Source organism: Podarcis tiliguerta (genome assembly GCF_965153285.1).
Source record: "Podarcis tiliguerta genome assembly, chromosome: Z".
Classification (NCBI taxonomy): domain Eukaryota; kingdom Metazoa; phylum Chordata; class Lepidosauria; order Squamata; family Lacertidae; genus Podarcis; species Podarcis tiliguerta.
In genome coordinates, this window is record NC_139553.1 from 22,110,833 (window position 1) to 22,128,951 (window position 18,119).

The 18,119-nt window shown below is 44.5% G+C and overlaps 1 protein-coding gene across 2 annotated transcripts in view; it reads left to right on the plus strand.

The window, feature by feature from the left end:
• The window catches only part of NEXMIF (neurite extension and migration factor), a 207,942-nt gene extending 199,620 nt beyond the window's left edge, over window positions 1-8,322 (plus strand). For both annotated transcript variants that reach the window (XM_083423392.1, XM_083423393.1), the window contains one exon: window positions 190-8,322. In XM_083423392.1, the coding sequence (XP_083279518.1) occupies window positions 190-4,475 (4,286 nt within the window). In that variant the 3' untranslated portion in view covers window positions 4,476-8,322. The remainder of the gene's footprint in view (window positions 1-189) is intronic.
• The last annotated feature ends 9,797 nt before the right edge of the window (window positions 8,323-18,119 follow it).

Consider the following 18,119-nt stretch of genomic DNA (forward strand, 5'->3'; position numbering starts at 1 on the left):
AATTAAGTGAATAAACATCGGTATACTGACAGCAATAATAATAATGCTATTTTTCACATCATTTGGTTCGTAGGAACCATTTGCTCCACCCTCCATGGAGGGATGAAGATTCAGATTGAAAATTCCGAGGGTCTTATTTTTCCTGCTCCCTTTTCTCTCCACCCCTCCTTTTTCCTCTCATTCTTTCAGAGTCACAAGACCTGGATGGGGAAGAGAAGGCTTCGCAGGATGCAGAGGCCGCAGTTCCATCTCCACCGCTGTCATTCCCAGGTGCTCTGAAAGAAAGCCAAGGGGGCAGCCGTGCCCAGCAGGCCCCGGCTTCAAAGAAGTCCTGTTGGCTGAACCCTCCCTCTCCCCTGAGGCTGGCTGATGTAACTGACCACATTTCTGATGACTCCTCCTCTGTACACGCCATTTCACTCACATCATGCGTCTCCAAGGGCATGAGCACCTGGTCCCTGCCCGGAGACTGTGAGAAGGCTCCATTCAACATTATGGAACCTGGGAGCATCTCAGCCCTCACCGGTGACTGCTTGATGCAGCCGAGCCGGACCTGCCTGGGCTACTTTATCGAATCAAAGGATGGCATTGATTCAGAGCCAGGAATAAGCCTGAAAGTGGGTGATATAAATAGGGATTATGACACCTGTTCAGTCTCTGATATAGGGATTCATTGCATGAGCACAGGGGAAACCATGAGATATGGGGATCAACTGCTTTCAGACCAACTCTTAAGCTTCCCTGCGCATAAATCAAGGGCAGCAGACAAGAGAGATGCAGAGAAATCTGACAGCGATTCAGAGGACCCCACTCAGAAAAATTACTATGAGGGATTACTCTTAGACAAGTGCAATGGGGAGGAACCTTTACTAACAAATCCCAGCCAGGAGTGGGGTTATTTTGAATCTTTCATCAGTGAAAGCAAAATTGAGCTGCTCGACCTTTGCTCCAAAAATGAGCTTTCTGTGAACCTGTTTTCTGAGGAAGATGTGGATAATTACATGTTTGATGACGACTCAAACTTGGGAAGTGACGTCTGCTCCTTAAAAATTCGGTATGAGTCCTTCCAAGACAGTGTGAAGGAGAAGGCAGGTTCTCTGCAGGACGATGCCCAGCTTAATTTCTTCCCAAACGTGCTCAGTGGATGCCCTAAGAAGGAAGGCCGAGTGGCCTTGAAGAGGGGACCTCGAGGGGCCACTGATACTTCCCAGTTCAAATCTGAGGAGAGCATCATTTGGGGGGAAGAGGAGGCAGATGGAGGAAGGGAGGATGACGACGAGGAGAGTGAGAAAGTTGCCTTAAACAAATCTTGCACCAATACAGAAGTGGTACAGTACATTTCTCCCAAAAGAAACCACTTCTTGGAACTTGTTAATTCCACAGAGGATCCCGGGGACTTCAGTGATGACAGCACCTGTACTGAATCTTCTTTTGATGTTCTCCAAAATCTTAAGGACTGCAATAAGTACCTGCCCAGAGACCACTCCAGTTCCTTCATACAACAGAACTATGGCCTGCGAGCAAAGAGGAAAGTGAGATACAGTGATGATTACCTATACGATGTGGATTCCATTGAGAGCGAGAAGATTGTGGATAAGAAGGAGGAGCACCCAGATGGACCCAAGGAGGAGGATGATGATGAATGGTGCCCAAAGAAAAGGAGAAAAGTTTCTCGCAAGGAGCCCCCAGTCATCATAAAATACATCATTACCAACCGTTTTAAAGGGCAGAAACAAATGCTTGTCAAGCTTTCCAAAGTGGATCCCAGCGAAATGACAGTGACCCTGGATGAAGAACGTTTGAAAAAATATGCCAAGATGGCCCCCCTGAAGAGCTTTTGGCAAGAGAAGTGGCAGAACCGACTGAAATCAGAACTTCAGAGCAAACATGGTTTATATCTCAATGGCTCTGAGGTCTCCTGCTTGCCTCACCCACGGAAGCGAAAAGGCAAATTGGCCAATAGGCACAGGATTCAGAGAATCAAAGCCATTGAGCAACCCATGGCCAAGCCCGGCTCTTGTTCTTCAGACCCAAGGCAGGTTTGCCGCAGAATTGGAGATAGCGATGCAGGCCCGAGAGGGATGCAGACCCTGGCTGTTGCAACACCCAGCTGTGCAAACGGCTTGCAGCTGAATGACATCGCGAGCCTTGCCTCACCAAAGGAATTCAAAGGGCCTGAGAGGAAAGTGTTGCGCAGGATCAAGTTCAAAAGCGAAGCCAGGCTGAAGTGCAAGCAGATTAAGGCCAGCCTGGCAGAGGCCTCCCCAGCCTTGGAGAACCAGGAGCCTCTTGCAATGGATGAAAGTGGTCCTTGCCCTGCAGATGGCTCTCGCCTTACCGAGCACAAGGAGGATAAGGTTGCTAAAAATCCTCCGGCTTTCCTAGCTACCGCCTGCTCTTCAGACAAGGCCCTTACGTCTGCTAATCTTGCTGCCAGTGTGCCCCTCATCCCTGGAGGGTATCTGCAGACACTGTTAGATGCCTCTGATTTGTCAAGCAACACTGGGATCTCTTACTTCAGTCATCAGCAGTCAAAGCAGCAGCAGGAGGAGCCCCTCCCTGGCCTTCTTCAAGCAGAGAAGGCATTCTGCACTCTGCAACCCGCCCAGAGCTGTGTCCTGTCCCCGCCAGAGTCGGAGCTGCAGCAGTCACCAAGCCACTTGGAGATGGAGCCCAGCAGCTTCGGAGGCCTCTGGCCAGTAAGCAAAGCATCCGGTGGCAGCAGCCAGGAATTTCCGAGTGATTTGCGGGAGGCTCCTGCACAGTCGGCTGCAGAGTTCGGGAGCTGTGCAGGTGCAGATGGCCCTCCAGCCTCTGGATACAGTCAAGTTAACCTGAATAGTAGCAAACTGCCATACCAAAAAAAGTACATGTCAGATAGCCAGCAGTCTCAGTCAGAGGAATCTTTCCAGTCGTGTCATTTCAATAATAGAGAGGGGCATTTTCAGTTCCAGCAAGGTGCGCTAAGCACAGACGACGGGAGGCTGATTAGCTTTGATTCAGTGGGCTCTTTGTCAGTTAGTTCCAGCAACTTCAGTTCCCTAAGTTTAAAGTCCTGTGAAAAGGATGGTGAAGATGACATTGCAGATGATTTCTTGGCCCACTGCAGCCCCAAACTAGTGATTCAGCAAAGCATAGATGAAATAACACCTTTGAAGGAGTCTACAGACCTTTTGGACATCTCCAACTTCACTCCTGACAAGTTCCGCCAATCTTCTCTTTCAGAAATGTCTCCCCCAGATACCCCTAACCTTTCCCCACAGATAACTGGGTCGGAAGTCAAACCACTGGGAACAATGAAATGTTTTCCCGAGAGCTCGCAGGCTGTGCTGAATAACCCTGAGAAAGTCAAGTGGGGATGTGGGGTTCTCCAGACACACCAAGATCAGGCTGATAATGGATTTACTTTAAATAATCACCAATTCCAGTTCCATATGTTTAATGACGAAGATTCTGTCGGCCTTCTTGAAAAGGGCCCGTGCCTGTCAACATTTGATGAGCCATCTGGCCAAATTAACAGCAACGGTAAAGTGTCAAAGCCGAAGAGGAAAGGTTCATCCAATAAAAATATGGGTGCAACCCCAAACCCTCCACAGAAAACCGTACGGAAGAAAGCACCCAAAGCCAGCAAAGGGACAGAGAAGGGGCAAAGCAGAAATTCTAGACAGCCTCCCAAATCAACAAGGAAAGGGAAGAATGTGGCTGGAGCTCATGATGAAAAGGCTTTGAGCGTTGGCGGGAGAGCAGCAGCTCCACTGAACAACTCAGCCTCAGCGACAAAAGCGTTGGTGGAATCCATCCACCGTGGTGGCCCGACCTCCATCCAGATAGGGAAGCCTAACGGGCTCCCTGGGGAATGGGCCCTGGGGAAGGACAACAGCGGAGGCTGGTCTGAAGTAAGCCTAGGTAATGCTAACAGCCTCCTCAATGACGATCAAAGGGAATTTGAGGAGCCGTCCAACATTTTGTCAAACATAGCATCTGGAATGGCAGATGTTCAGAGATTCATGAAGGTCTCCATTGAGCCACTGTGGGGGCCCGTTTCTCATAACAATGCCTCTGATGTATTCCAGCCCCCTGAATCAAACAGCCTGAAATTGAAAACTCTTAAGATCCTGGCTGGCACAACACAAGAGTCCAAGAAAAAGGTGAATGGTGGTTCTTCTGCAACGGCAAAGAGTCACAAGCCAGGGAACAAGGGTTTGAACAAAGCCAGCGGCCGAGCTGCCTCCTGTGATCCTGGACGTCCCAACTGTTCAGCTGGGTACTCCCCAGACGTTCACTCTCCCTTTTTTGATAAAAGCTATAGTAACCTGAGCACTTTAGCCAAAAACGAGCCCACCCATAAAAAGCTGTATCGGCATAAATCCACTTCTAAGTCACTGAGAGATGACAACTGTAAAGCAAAGCAAGCGGAGCGTGAGCAGGTCCGTAAGGACCCGTCTGTGACGGCTTCATTTGAGAAACTGAGGTAATGCTGCACCAAACTCGCTGGAATGCCCCCTCCCCCTACTACCTGCTAATATTTTTTGGTGGTTGTTCTCCTTTATGTTCTCAAAAGTGCATGAAAATACTTATTTCTTGCAAGCTACCTAAAAGAATGACCAAACTTTTTTTCCTCTGGCTTGGCTGGGGTTAAAAACAAATTAACAAGGCTACTCCTTTTTTTCTTGCTGTTTGGCTTCTTCAGTTTGTATTCGTTTGTTTTATTTTTAAGGGCTTGTTTTGTGCTCTCCCTTTTTATTACGCTTTCAAAAAAGGAAAAGACTTTTTTAACTTTTCAGTTTGAAAAATAAAGAGAAAAGAGAGGTGGTGCATCCCCCCTCCCCCTAAAAAAGCCAAACAAACACAGCATTTAGTTTGCAAAATGACAACTCATTCCTAGTTGTGCACCATGTGGCTTCTGGGTATGCATTCTAGCCCCCTGCTGTTTATATCCTAACTGGCACCATAAAGCTTCATCTATCCAAGTTAGAGCATACATGACACCACCTGACCTAACTAAGATGGCATAAAACGTTTGGTTTTTCTGCAGGGAAACAGACTACATTCTTCTTAAAGCAGAGAGCATTTTTTAAAAACCTGTATTTGGAGAAGAGACACCTTTTTCTAGAAAGACATTTGATGCTTGCTTGGGTTCCTCCCTTTTTTCTTTTTTTGTCCCCCCCACCACTTCCTTGCTCAAGAAAGATATATATATATATAACAATGCCTTGTAATATGTTCAAGTGTTTAAGTGCTGAAATCAAAACTTTGAAATTGTGGGACTTTTCATCTTTAACAGCAAATCTAACATAGTATTCCCTGTGTTTCAGAAGTCATACTGTTGTACAGTTGTTGATGCACTATTACTGACAACAACCACACAAATTGTGCCAAACTCTGAAGAATTGATGTACTGTACATATTTTTACAACTCTTTATCAACAATGGGTTGTGAGTGTTTACTGGAGCTATTTTCTTTCTTTCTTGATTTTTCTTTTGCCTTCTGATTTACTGTAAACATTCCACTGATACGATTAGCTACCCCCTTCAAAAGCAACCACTATGAAAATGATGTTCACTTTTACTGTAATGTACCAAAAGTTTTATGGGCATGACTAAACATGTGTGTGCCAAATTAACTTACCTCATTTCATGAATTTTTGCCCTCTAGTAGGGAGGCCAGGAGGACTTTAAAATGGAAACTGGGAAATTACAGTGCCCTCTGGAAAGTATTGATGAAATACTTAAACCTCATTCTGTGAGTGTTTGATTGGAGGGTTTTAGACATCAAACAAAATCACTCTAGGTAAATTTACTGGAAACTCAAGTGTGTACATTAGTCAGTGAAATGAAGAGCAACAGTTAAACCGTCGCCTGTTTTCTTTCAAGCAAAACCTGTAGCTGAAGGTTATTTCAAAAGCAAAGTTGTATTGTTCATATTTGTAACTCAGTTTTCTATATTTTATAATACGACTTGGGATAGATTCTAAAAATAGTGACGGGGGGAAATGGGAACCAATGCATTTCATATACACTGTTTTGGTATTTTGTTTTGAGCTGTTTCGTAGCCATTTCTACGCTTCTCCTGTTAGAAGAGCTCTCTGCTCCAAGCTTTGGTGTTTTCTAAACGATTAAAAGAAATTATTGTTTGAAGGGTTGTTTTGTTTTTTTAAAAAACAATTTCTAATGCAATTACGAATTTGTATGTTGACGTCATATATCATACAAATATGGAAGTGGAACTCTTTATGATCTCGTCAAGTTGGGGACTAGATATAGGGGGGTAAGTGCATTCTGGGGACAGTAATAAGTGCTGGCTGCTTAATGGCAATGTACTTTATCAAAAGGCCTTATTTCAAATCTTACCCCCCACCCCAAGTCTCCTCGAAGGGAAAAAAAAAATACATTTGTGAACCTGAGCCTGTACATTTTGCTACTGATTTTTATGAAAACTTGATAATGGAAAAGGTCTCTCAGCTGGGTAGCCTTTCGGAAGCAGATGTAGCTAAGATTAGGACCTGCTGCACTGGGAAATGATAAAGTGACTAGGGATTTAAGGGCATTTCCAAAGAGGGAAGGAAAGCATTGAAGTGACCAAGGGTCTTCAGCTACTTACCACAAAGTCCTGTTTTGTTCCTTTCAGTGTGGCACAGTCATGACTCCCACTCCTCCAGATTATATCCTTGGGGCTCATAGGATGCTTCCATGCAGCAGTTGATTGTGGAAATGCTGCTGCTCACATTTTGCATGGGATCTATACAATACCGTTTTCATCAAGATGCCATCCCATACTGCTTCACATTTCAATCGGGATTTACCATTTCCACAGCAAATCTAGCAAGTAAAACAAAAATAAAAACCTCATGGAAATTGAAATCTGAATTAAATTCCAAGGGCAAGGTGGTGGTTGCTTTTTGAGTCCCATCATGTGGACTCTGCCCCCCCCCCCCAAAAAAGCCTGCATGCATGAGCACAACAAGCTGCCATGTGGAAGCACCTATAGCGGTGCCTATTTTAATATCTTTCTCCTTCAGGCAGATATTGTATCTGATCAACTAATAGCAAAGGTGGAAAGGGACATTAAAGACAAAACCTGGTGATTTAATAGTTCTATACAGGAAAGTTATGGTTTGTTTTGGCCTGGTTGGCACCTGACCTTTCTTTCACATTCATTGGGGCTGTCTGAATATTTAGCCAAGTTCCTCTTCCTGTAAATTGGAAGATAAAGGATACCTTAACCATTAGACTGCTTTGCTGCAGCCCTGAAAGCAATACACTTGCACAGCTTTCTGCAACCTGGTGCCCTCCAGATGACAACTCCCATCACCGCAGCCAGCTGTGTTGGTCCAAAACATCTGGAGAGCACCAGATTGGAGATATCAGCCCTAACTGATTTACATTCTGAAGAAGGAAGTGTCAGATTGCTGACTCTGGGTCAGTCTTAGTGCTACTTGGTGGTTTCGTTCTAAGATCACATAGGAGCCTGATAGGGCTGCCCCAATACATTTTGGCACTTGAGGTGAACCACAAAATGGTGCTTCCACACCAGGGAAGAAGGAGTGAGTGAAGATCTACATCAGGAACAGGGGCAGGCAAGGATAAATATCTACACTGGGAGCAAGAGGAGAATAAAGATTTACATTAGGAATAAGAGGGGAATAGAGATCAGTATCAGGAACAAGGGGGAGAATCAAAACAACCTTACACAAAGGTTGAGGTGTGAATAAAAGGCCATCACTGTGGGAGGTGAGGCATGCTTGGAATTATGCTTGGCAGGAGCAGACTCTAGTTGACCTAAGTGGGTAGCCTCCTCCATTTCCTCCCTACAAGTAGGCTCTGCAACCTGAGGCAATTGCCTCATCTTGCCTCATGGGTGAGCTGGCCCAGCACATTTTGGCACCTGAGGCAAACCACAGAATGGTGCCTCTCCTGCCAGTTTAGCTGTGGAATAAATTTTACTTTATGGGGGGGGGGGGTAGAGTACAAAACCAGACTTCTAAGCACAACTCCAATGCACATGACTGTAGCCACCACCCACTGATGCACACAAACATCAAGTTGTTTTGTGCTCTCTGGAACTTTGAAGCCGTTACCTGCTTTTAATATTCAGTTCCGATGCCAAGAATCATTGTGTGAGCCCTGCATTTCCCCCGCCCTGCCTGCTCAATGCATACAGTAAAACACTCGAATATCCACTTCAAATCCCAACCTTCTCATAAAGCTGACATGGTCACCTTCAGCTCTCAGCCTAGCCTACCTCACACGATTGTTGTGAGGAAAGAAATTTGTGAGGGAAGGGACTGTGTACAACACCCTCAACAGATAAATGAGATGAAATAGATTTAAAATAGGTATAGTTGGGGGGGGGTATTGTTATACAATATACAGTTCAAAACAAGATAATCTTCCCGCAGTATCCAAAATGGCCACCTTTGCGTTGCATGGTGCCTTGCTGTGCACACCCATCAACATATGTGCACACAGATATCAAATGCATCCTGAGATTAATAGGTTTTGCTGTGAGTACTGAAGACTGGCTAGCATGTAGTAAATTTTATAATGGATGCTAATATTTGAACAAGACATGGTTTTCTATATGTTTCCTACATCCACATGCCTCCACCTTTTGCATGATTATCAAGAACTGAAAGGGAAATGGATATCTTTCCCCACTCCAAGCTAGTTCCAGCTGTGGAATACAGTCTGGAGCACTGTCAACAAGTTTAGAAATCAAGGGTTTTAAGGGTGACCCAGTAATCAGAGGTTTTCTTTTTAAAAAAACAAAAAAACATGCCTGCTAAGCAGAGCAACCAGAGAAAGGGAAAATTAAAATAAGCATCAAGCAACCAAAAACCATTTTTTAAAAAATGAAACCAATTTGCCTCTGCCATGGTCATGATTTCCCCTCTAAATTAAATTAAATTCACAGCCTAACCCACAACTAATACTTGGAAGTAGAGAGCCAGCAAGGTGGTGTGGTTAGAGTGCCAGACTGCAACCTTGGGAGACCAGGGTTCAAATTCCTGCTCAGCCATGAAGCTCCCTAGGTGACCTTGGGCCAGCCAATGCCTCTCAGCCTAACCTACCTCACAGGGTGGTTGTGGAGATTAAATAAGGAGATTAAATAAGGACCATGTACACCACCTTGAGCTCCTTGGAGAAAAAGATGGGATATAAGTGCAATAAACAAAACAAACAAACAAAAACATAAATTCTGTGGAAATCAGTGGGGTTTACTCAAATCTATGCATGCTTGCCCAGAAGTAAATCCCATCAAATTACATGAGATGATACTCTTAATTAAGCATGAAGGTGTTAGTGTCATTAAAGGCAATGTTTTGATTGCATGTGCAACCCACTTTTGTGCATGTTTACTTGTAAGTCCCACACTTTCCCTAGTATATGTGTTTAGAAAAGAAAGAAAAAGCCCATTACTACCAATCTTTTTAGGAAGAGGGCAAAGAGTTAAGTTTAACAGGAGAAACAACTTTGATTGGCAGCTGCATGTGGGACCAAGCCGTCCATGAGCAAAGGTGAGGTGAGGTGACCTCAGGTGGCAGGATCCACCTAGGGCAGCAGCTCCCAAGGTTGATCTTTATCCCCCGATCCTTCCCTTGTTCCTGCTGTAGATCTTCCCTGACTCCTTTCTTCCCTGGCGAGGAGAGGGAGCACCGTTTTGGAGTCCTCCTCAAGTGTCAAAATGTCTTGTACCAGCCTGGCTGTATTTGGAGAGGGAATCTGCCCAATCCATTTTTGAACAGGCGAGATCCAAATGGCCTGTCAAATTACACGCAGGGTAGGAAGAGGAAACCCCATGGATGTTCAACAAGAATCAAAGCCCTGGCCAGAATTGCAGCCCAAGAATCAGAGGCAATCTCTCTCTGCTTTCAGTCACCGCAGAACTGAACTGACTCAGGAATCAGGGGAAGGGAAGTCACTGGAGCCAAATGGAAACTAGGTGAAATATACAAAGATTCTCCCAAAACGAGCACAACCGGTAGCAAGGGCAAGCTGTTAGGTCTTCATACCTGGTTTTTATACATTTAATGATCTGCGGAGGGAGTGGAGATCCGCACAGGGGAGAAGCAGGGCTGAAGATCAACACTGGTAAAGTAGTGGCTTAGACTTCTTCTCCTCCTCCTCCTCCCCTTCCTGGTCCTCTCAACTACTGCCCCTCTCTGGCCTTGGTGAAAAGTCAGCAGAGTTGTTGCCTCACGGGGGGGCTTCTGGGTGAAAAGGAGCCAAGCCAGAAGACAAGGCCAAGGAAGGAGAGAGGCAGCAGCTGAAGGTAGTTTTAAGCAGAAGTGGCACCTATGTGTTGGGCGGGGTAGATCTGCTGCCCCTGTGTATTGGGCAGATCCTGATGTCTGAGGTGGACATCTCACATGGCCTAATGGGTGGGCTGCTCTGGTAGGATGCTATGATCATGATACTGTACAGTTGGAAGGGACTCCCAAGTTTCAGCTAAACCAGGGTTTCCCTAACTTGGATCTCCAGCTGTTGTTGGACTACAACTTCCATCATCCCTGACCACTGGTCCTGCTAGCTAGGCATGGAGAATGGGAATTGTAGTCCAAAAACATCTGGAGACACAAGTTTGGGAAACCCTGAGCTAAACTAACCCCCTGCAATGCAGGAATCACAACTAAAGAATCCCTGGCAGATGGCCACCCCACCTGTTTAAAAACCTCCACCACCTTCACCTCCTTTCCACTGGTAGGATCTCACTGGTGCATATACGAAGTGCCCCCCACCAGCAAATTTATTTGTTTTAAGAACATCCTCTATCTCAATTTGCATTTTGCAGGCGCTTCTCTTTCTCCCTTTGCCTAACCCCACTGATGTTTATTACCTTCCTCCCAGCTGTAAAATACAGAGTTAACAAGCAAACTCAAAGAGTATTCTTTCTCATCAGGCTCCTTCCTCTGCTAACTGCAGGGTAGACAGGAGATGCCACCACAGCCCACATACTTGGCCCCATGTCTTACTCCACAGCACAATCTCCCACTGTGGCGGGATTTGGATAATGTTGATGCCATCGCAGAGTGGATTTCTTTGGGGCCAATGGCTGCTGGTGATGTGGATGCTCCAAACACACCATTGGCCCATAGCAAGTTCAAGACTTGCTATGTACTTGAAACAAACCATTGAGCCAGACCATGCTGAATCCCTGTCTTGGGATGTGCTTGTGATGTGTTGTTGCAGCTGCTGCATGATCAAATAGCTTGCACAAACCCACACCCACCCAATACCCTGTCTTGACTTTCATGCTAGGTGCTCCTCTTTATTCCAAGTACCTGTGAGAGACCCTGTGGTTTGATTTCTACAACTGCAAAATAAAAAAAACTACTTAGAATCATAGAATTATAGAGTTGGAAGGGAGCCTAAGGGCCCCTCTAGTCCAACCCCTTGCCTGAAATACTTACTGCTCCCCATTCCCATTAACATGTCACAGTGCACCTCTGCGATGCTGCTTCACATATAGTAAGCATGTGGACACTGCTTTGTGTCACTGCCATTCATGGCTGGCACCAGGGGGCAGGGTGGGGGCTTCTGCACAGGCTTCATTTTTAAAAATAGCTTAAAAGTTTACACTGGTCTGAAGAACACTGTGTGGCCCAAACTGCATGGGGAGCTGGTGAACATGAAGCTAGTGAGGTATAAAAGCCTGGAACAAGGTGGTAGAATGGATGGTACCATTACAGGCCACAGGTGGGGAAGGGATTACATTTTTTTTAACGCTCCCCAATGTAAAAAGCTCCCTGCAAGTAGAAAACTAGCACAACAAGAAATAGTAGAAATTTAAACATCATGCACTAGGGTTTGTTTTTTAAATTAAAAGAAGCACTTCCTACCCACCTCTAACCCCCACAATCCAAAACAGTATTCCCAGCTGGCAATCTGAAGTGGTAAATCTGTTCTACCACCTCATTCTGCTGCATATGTGTATTCTGCCTAATTTAAAGTGGTCACCTCACAGGGGAGCTGAGCCTTAACATGTAAACTGGCCCTGTATGCTATGCGTGGAAGTAATGCTGGCTTCCACTCCCTGGACGGGGCAGGCAGGTGTAGGTGAGCAGAGGTGCCACCCTACACCTTTTGCAGAGACAGCCCTGGGATATGAGCTGGTTACTGTTGTTCTCCAGCCTGCACAAACCTGGCACTAGATTTGAGGAAGGTTGGCATTATGCACCTGCGGAGCCTTCTGAGAAGTAAATGCCCAGTCCTGTGAATGTGACACAGCTGTGCTTTTTCAGCTCTGCTTCCAGTTGGGCTTCTTGAGAGGAAAGGGGGGGGGGAGGATTCCCTCACGGTGGAAAGCTTGGCTTGCTATGGCTGAGGTCTTTTGCCAAAAGCAGATTCCCTCCACTCTGACCCTGAACCGATGTTTAGTGCACCCCATGTTCCTACATAAACCTGTATCATGATCCATACATTCAACACATAATAAGGTATGTTGTACTGAAACATGCAGCAATATTTACTGTGTTTCCTAAATGTGCAATAGGACATGCATACAGGATGTAAGGACACAGTGGCTCTCTCTTTTGCAGCATATTGACAAACCTGCACTCTTAATACAGGTGTCGCCCTCCCCACTTGGCAACTTCTTCCCATTCCCTGTTTTTAGTTCAGACAGGTGCTGCCTCCTCTGCTCGCTTAGCTCCTTGTGTATCCGCCTTCCCATGCACACCCTATTTCTCTCAGCCTTTTGTCGTCTTACCACTCACCCTGTTAAAAGTTGTTTGTACTCAATTCTCACACCCCCACACATTCATTTGCACTGCTTGAGTTCTCAGACTCACTCTCCACCCCTTCCCTTGGAAACCCCCCCTAGAAAAACAAACAAACAAACAAACATATTTGTGCACAGCCAACCTGTGTGCTGTGCACCTTCCTTACTGCTACCTCAATTTAGCATTGTCATAAGCACCTTTTTTCTCATTCCTGCATTTGCCAAAAACCTCATCCCCATCTCTACCATCACTTGGCTCAATTTGGTGTTTTCTGTTTCATTGCATTGTCCACCCCCAAGCTAGAGATCTGGAACATTGCAGCTATGGTGTCTGCTGCTATCGTACATCTCCCTTTCCTTCCCTGTTGCTTTGCCATGAAGCCCTCATGCCCACCCTCTGGCTTGTTCCTGCAATGACACATCCTTTCCTGCTTCTTGGCATCCTCTCCTTCTCTTTTTTCCCTTCTGTATCGGCTGCCCCACCTATTGGTATAAACTGGTTAACTTGCTCTCCTTCACAACTCTTCTTAAGTGGTGCCTGGGTTTCCACTGGCTCTTGTTTCGTTCTTGCTCTTAAAACGCCTGTGGCATTTATACACGAAGTGAGAGCAAATCCTGGCATGTCTATACAAAGATTATCAGGCCAGCAACCCTTCTGAAAACTGTTTGCAAACCAAATGTCAAGCAGGGTTCTAAACAGAGTTAAAAGCCAACAAGTATATGAGGTAGAGGGTGAGAATGCAATGTTTTTGTCTGTTGGAAGTCCAAATTGATGCTGTTTTCAAGCAAGCTGTCCCATGCGCCCCTAGTCCAGAGCATCTGAATTTATTCCCATGCTTTTTTGGGGAGAGGTTTGCCTCTAAACAGGAGAGGCCACCTAATTATACACCGAAGCTGGACAGGTATTTTTCAAAAGGGGTCAAAGGGGTTGGAAAAGAAATAGAATTCCCCGTGATATGTACACACATTTCTTTTTCCCCCATGTTCCCTCTGCTCAAACAGATTTTTTCAAGGAATACAAAAACCTACTGAACTTATTTCCCAGAGGCGGAAAGTGGTACAAACCACCAACAGTGGTCCCTTTTTCAGCTCTGTGCCAAAACTACCATGTGTTTTCAACCTCCAAATGTGAAGATTAAGCCACTTTTTAAGATTTTGGTATTAGGATCCAAGTGCAAAAATGCAAGGTTCATCTCCATTTTGACTGTTGCAGCATACATCTAAAACCATGCCCTTTCCCCTCTACATACTTGCAGATAAGAGCCCAACCTACTCCTGGCCACCCATTGTGAGTGTTTTGAAGGGAAAGCTGAAATGTAGACGTGTGGACCCTTCAAAGCTGCTGCCCTGTGGCATGTTTTTTCAATGCAGATGTCAGAGAGCCAGAGTGCAGAATTGTTTAAAGAGCAGGGACTTTGGCATTCTGACACATTTAACATTATAATGTGACAACTGTCATTATTGTGGCTACCACAAGGCATTTTAGCACACACTCTAAATCCCCAGGAAGCTTTGAAGCAAGTTGCCAAATGTGAGATGCTCAACAAAGCTAGAGAGGGTAGTTTTAGGAGATAGGAGCGGCTTGAGAGAGACTTTGCTGCTGGTGGCTTACACACATTACTTTTGACCCAGATTTACCTGTGGTCAAACAGTGAAACACACTCCAAGCTGTTTACCAGAAGGGAACATGGAAGTAGTATCCACACCACAAGCTTGGGTCCACACCCATATGGCAAAACTACTTTCTTATATAATATTTAAATAAATAAAGGTCATATAACCCACCCATTCTCTTTTATTGGCCCCCGCCCCTCTGAGCATTACTTGCACCAGTGGAACTACGGAAAATGATTTTGCATTATGCCTGAACCAAGGCTACTGAGATCAGTGTTTAAGAAAGAGGCAAGTCTGTGAACTATAGGTTGCATTAGATTATAGCATTTAAAGCTTTGCATTCTCAGCTCTGCATGATGCAATTCCCCCAAGCACCTCTGAGGAACTGTGGCTTGAGCCTCCACAATATCAGTTTGAGAATGAGCCCCTCTCTTCTTTTCAATGAGCTAACCATTTTTTAAAATAAAAAGATGCAAAAAAAGGGGGGGTGGAATTAAAATAAAGTATGGTATATCTTTGGCTGAACAAAGGCTTTTTCTTAAAAAAACAAAAAAACAAAAATCTGTTTCTCAGGTAATTAAGTGACACTAATGACAATGGAGTAAGAGCCATTGGGGGGTGGGGGGTGGGGATAAATTGGAGCTGAGGCAAAGCAGAAGGATGTTTGAGAGAGAGAGAGAGCAGAGTTAGCAGGTGAGTTTACTGAGACATTGAACACGGTGTGGGGAAAGGGAAGAAAGAAATAGCCTTTTTTAGTTACCACTACCCTTGTAGAGACAGAATCAGAAGCACAAAGGGGGTGTATTTAGAAACTGTGAGATAGGTAAGGGAAGACCCAGTTAAAACTCCCTTTTGTCTTTTACTCCCAGTAGGAAGCAGGGTAGAAATCTAAGGAGATGCTCTGTTTCGTAACCCGCAGCCCTGGCTGTGGGCACTTTTAATTGCTGCCTACAGAGATTTGAATGTACTGCTCCTTAAGTTTAACTTCCATAGAACCAGAGGCACCTCTTTATTCAGTTGCTTACTGTTTTATGGTGCTAAAGAAAACTTTTATTCCCCTTGAGTATTATGGAAGCCCTATATGGCCCTTGAAATGAATGTAACATATCCATTTCTGTTTTTAACAGTGTACACACTGCAAATTTAACATGTTTTGGGGATAATTTGCCTTTCTTCTTCTTCTTCTTCTTTTAGAATGAGCTTTATAAATATTCTGTAGAGTCAATTGAAGTATAATTCTTAAGGATCACTCTAAGACGCCTACAAAATCTTGTATATTTTTAAGTGTGCCAATTTGTAAAATATTTTGTAAGTGTATATTTTTCTTAGAAAAGTGCTGTGAAGTGATTGTATGTGTGAGGTTTCCCCTTTTTGGCACCCCCTCCGGGTGCTAATAAAAGGATGTACACTTAAAAGGTTTCTGGTTTTAAAAACCAAAATACAAAGAAAAAAAAATTTAAAACTTTTTGTTGGGAATTTTGTAATAAAAAAGAAATTGTCGTGAAAGAGTGTAGTGATATTGTGTAAAGGAAACTGGAAAAAAATTGTGAGCGCTTTGCTGTTTTATAGATCCTCTTGTAAATTATTCTTGTAAGATTTTTTTGGTTTCGTTGTTCTTGTTGCAAAGGTTTTAAATATTTGTGACTGACTCTGTACGGTGGAAACGTCATACTGTTAACTTGCTGAGTTTTGTTATATTGTTTATGGAATAAATACAAATAAAAATCTCATTTTAAGATGATGTATGTGAAGAAATCAAACTCTCATTTATTGAGTATCAGAAGGCAAACTGAGTGGTACCATTGTGTGGTCTCTGGCTCGAGTTATCCATTCTTTTCGTAGACTTTTGCTTGGGGTCATGTTTGAAATGTTCCCAATTCTAAATTTAAAACAGCAACAGCAATGCCTTTTCATGGCAGGGGGCAGGGAGAGAACAAAAATCGCTCACATTTGGTTGTGTGTAGTCCCCTTAGAAAACCAAACTTCAGTATGAACGGAGCAGGCTATGGTGAGCCTTGGATTGGCATCTTCTTCCTGCATAGCCACAAGGAAGAGTTTAGCAGCTTCTCCTTCCATTTATGCCTAACCACAGTTTGCAGTGTCATCCAAACTGTGGTTTGAAGTTGACTTGCTTCAAATAAACCATAGTTAATATTAGCCAGAGTTTGAAACTTTGAACTTCACGACAAGCCAAAATGGAAGCCAAAGCTTCCACATTCCCTGTAGCTGTTGGGGCAGTGCGGAGTACACAAGCCTCACTGTGGCTCATTCAAGTCGTATTCAGCTATGCTTTAGTACAGATATAGCCAGCATGGTATGCTACAGATATTGTTGGACCACAGCTCCCATCTTCCTTGACAAGTGGCTATGCTGGCTGGGTCTGGTTCCAGCCATTGTCAGGAGTCAAGAGTCCAATAGTGTCTGGAAAGCACCACAGTGGCTTTGCTTGGTGTGGTGTCATGCCCAAATGCAGCCAATGGGTTTTTCTTTTAATTGTCTTTCACTACACTCATCAGATAATTCTGCGCTGCCTGTACAGCTTCAGAGCTGGCTTTCTGTGTCAGCAGTGACCCCATTACATTTTTAGTTTGAATAATTTAGCCATTCAGTAATTAAATCTGGAGATTCCCCCAGCTCATAGCAGCCCATTTGAAGACATCTCAAGAGTCAGGGAACTCTTCCCTCTTCAGCCTCCCTCTTGCCTAGTCACATACAGACTTGGAATATGCAGCACTCAGCCTGCTGACTCCTACCCCATCACACTGCACAATTCATACAATGCTGCCACTCATCCAATGCAAACTCATTCCGTTTTACTCCTTCACTTCACATACCATCCACCTAATTCATTATCTCCCTCACAGTTGCTAAACTATCAATCACTCTACTGAAAAGATACTGCAATACCAGGAGAGAACGAAAGCATTCATTGTTGCTTGCAGCAATTTGACTTCCACCCAGGTTGCAATGCCCACTCAGAGATGGGTGGAACTGCACCCTCTCCCTGTTCCTCCTTCCTCTCACCAAGGAGTGCCCTCTGAGATAACCCACCTCTGCAAGCAGGGGTGCCAACTTGAATAAAAGATTGGGGGTAAGCCCCGTTCCACATAATTGATCACATGATCCTGTGCACGAACACCATTTGAATAGCAATGCCCATCAACTTAGTGGGCTGGCCCTTTCAATTATTTTATTGGAGGAGGGGCAAAGGGACCCCAGCCCCTGGGAGTTGGCTCCTACATTCACAGGAGACATTCCACACACACACGCACAGCTACACTTGGTTCTACTCACCTCCTCTGCAGTTCTGCCCCTAGAAGGATAGGTAGGGCTATCTGAGAAGACAGGTGTTCTTAAAAGCCTTCATCCCCACTAACCCATTGGCTGTCGTAGTGGAGTACAGCCTTGCTGAATTTCCAGTAGCCTTGCTGAATTTCCAGTAGCGGTAGTTATGTATGATATAGGTGGAATCTATACACATATAAAAACCATTCTGAACATGTGTTTTTTAAAAGCGTTTTTAAAAAATACATCGAATTTTACATAAGGCTCACCATCGCCATCTAGTGGCACATTGTATCTTGCACTTAAAACACACTTACCGGTAAAACGTTTTATTTGCAGCTGTATAGCTGAAGCCATAGATTTCAGTAAAGATTCAGTTAGGAAACTGCTATCTGTTGAGAGAGAGGGGGGGGGGTATATGGCTTTATTCAGACATGTATTTTCAGTCACTTGAATAAATAAAATGATTACTCAATACTGATTATTCCCCCTCCGGTAT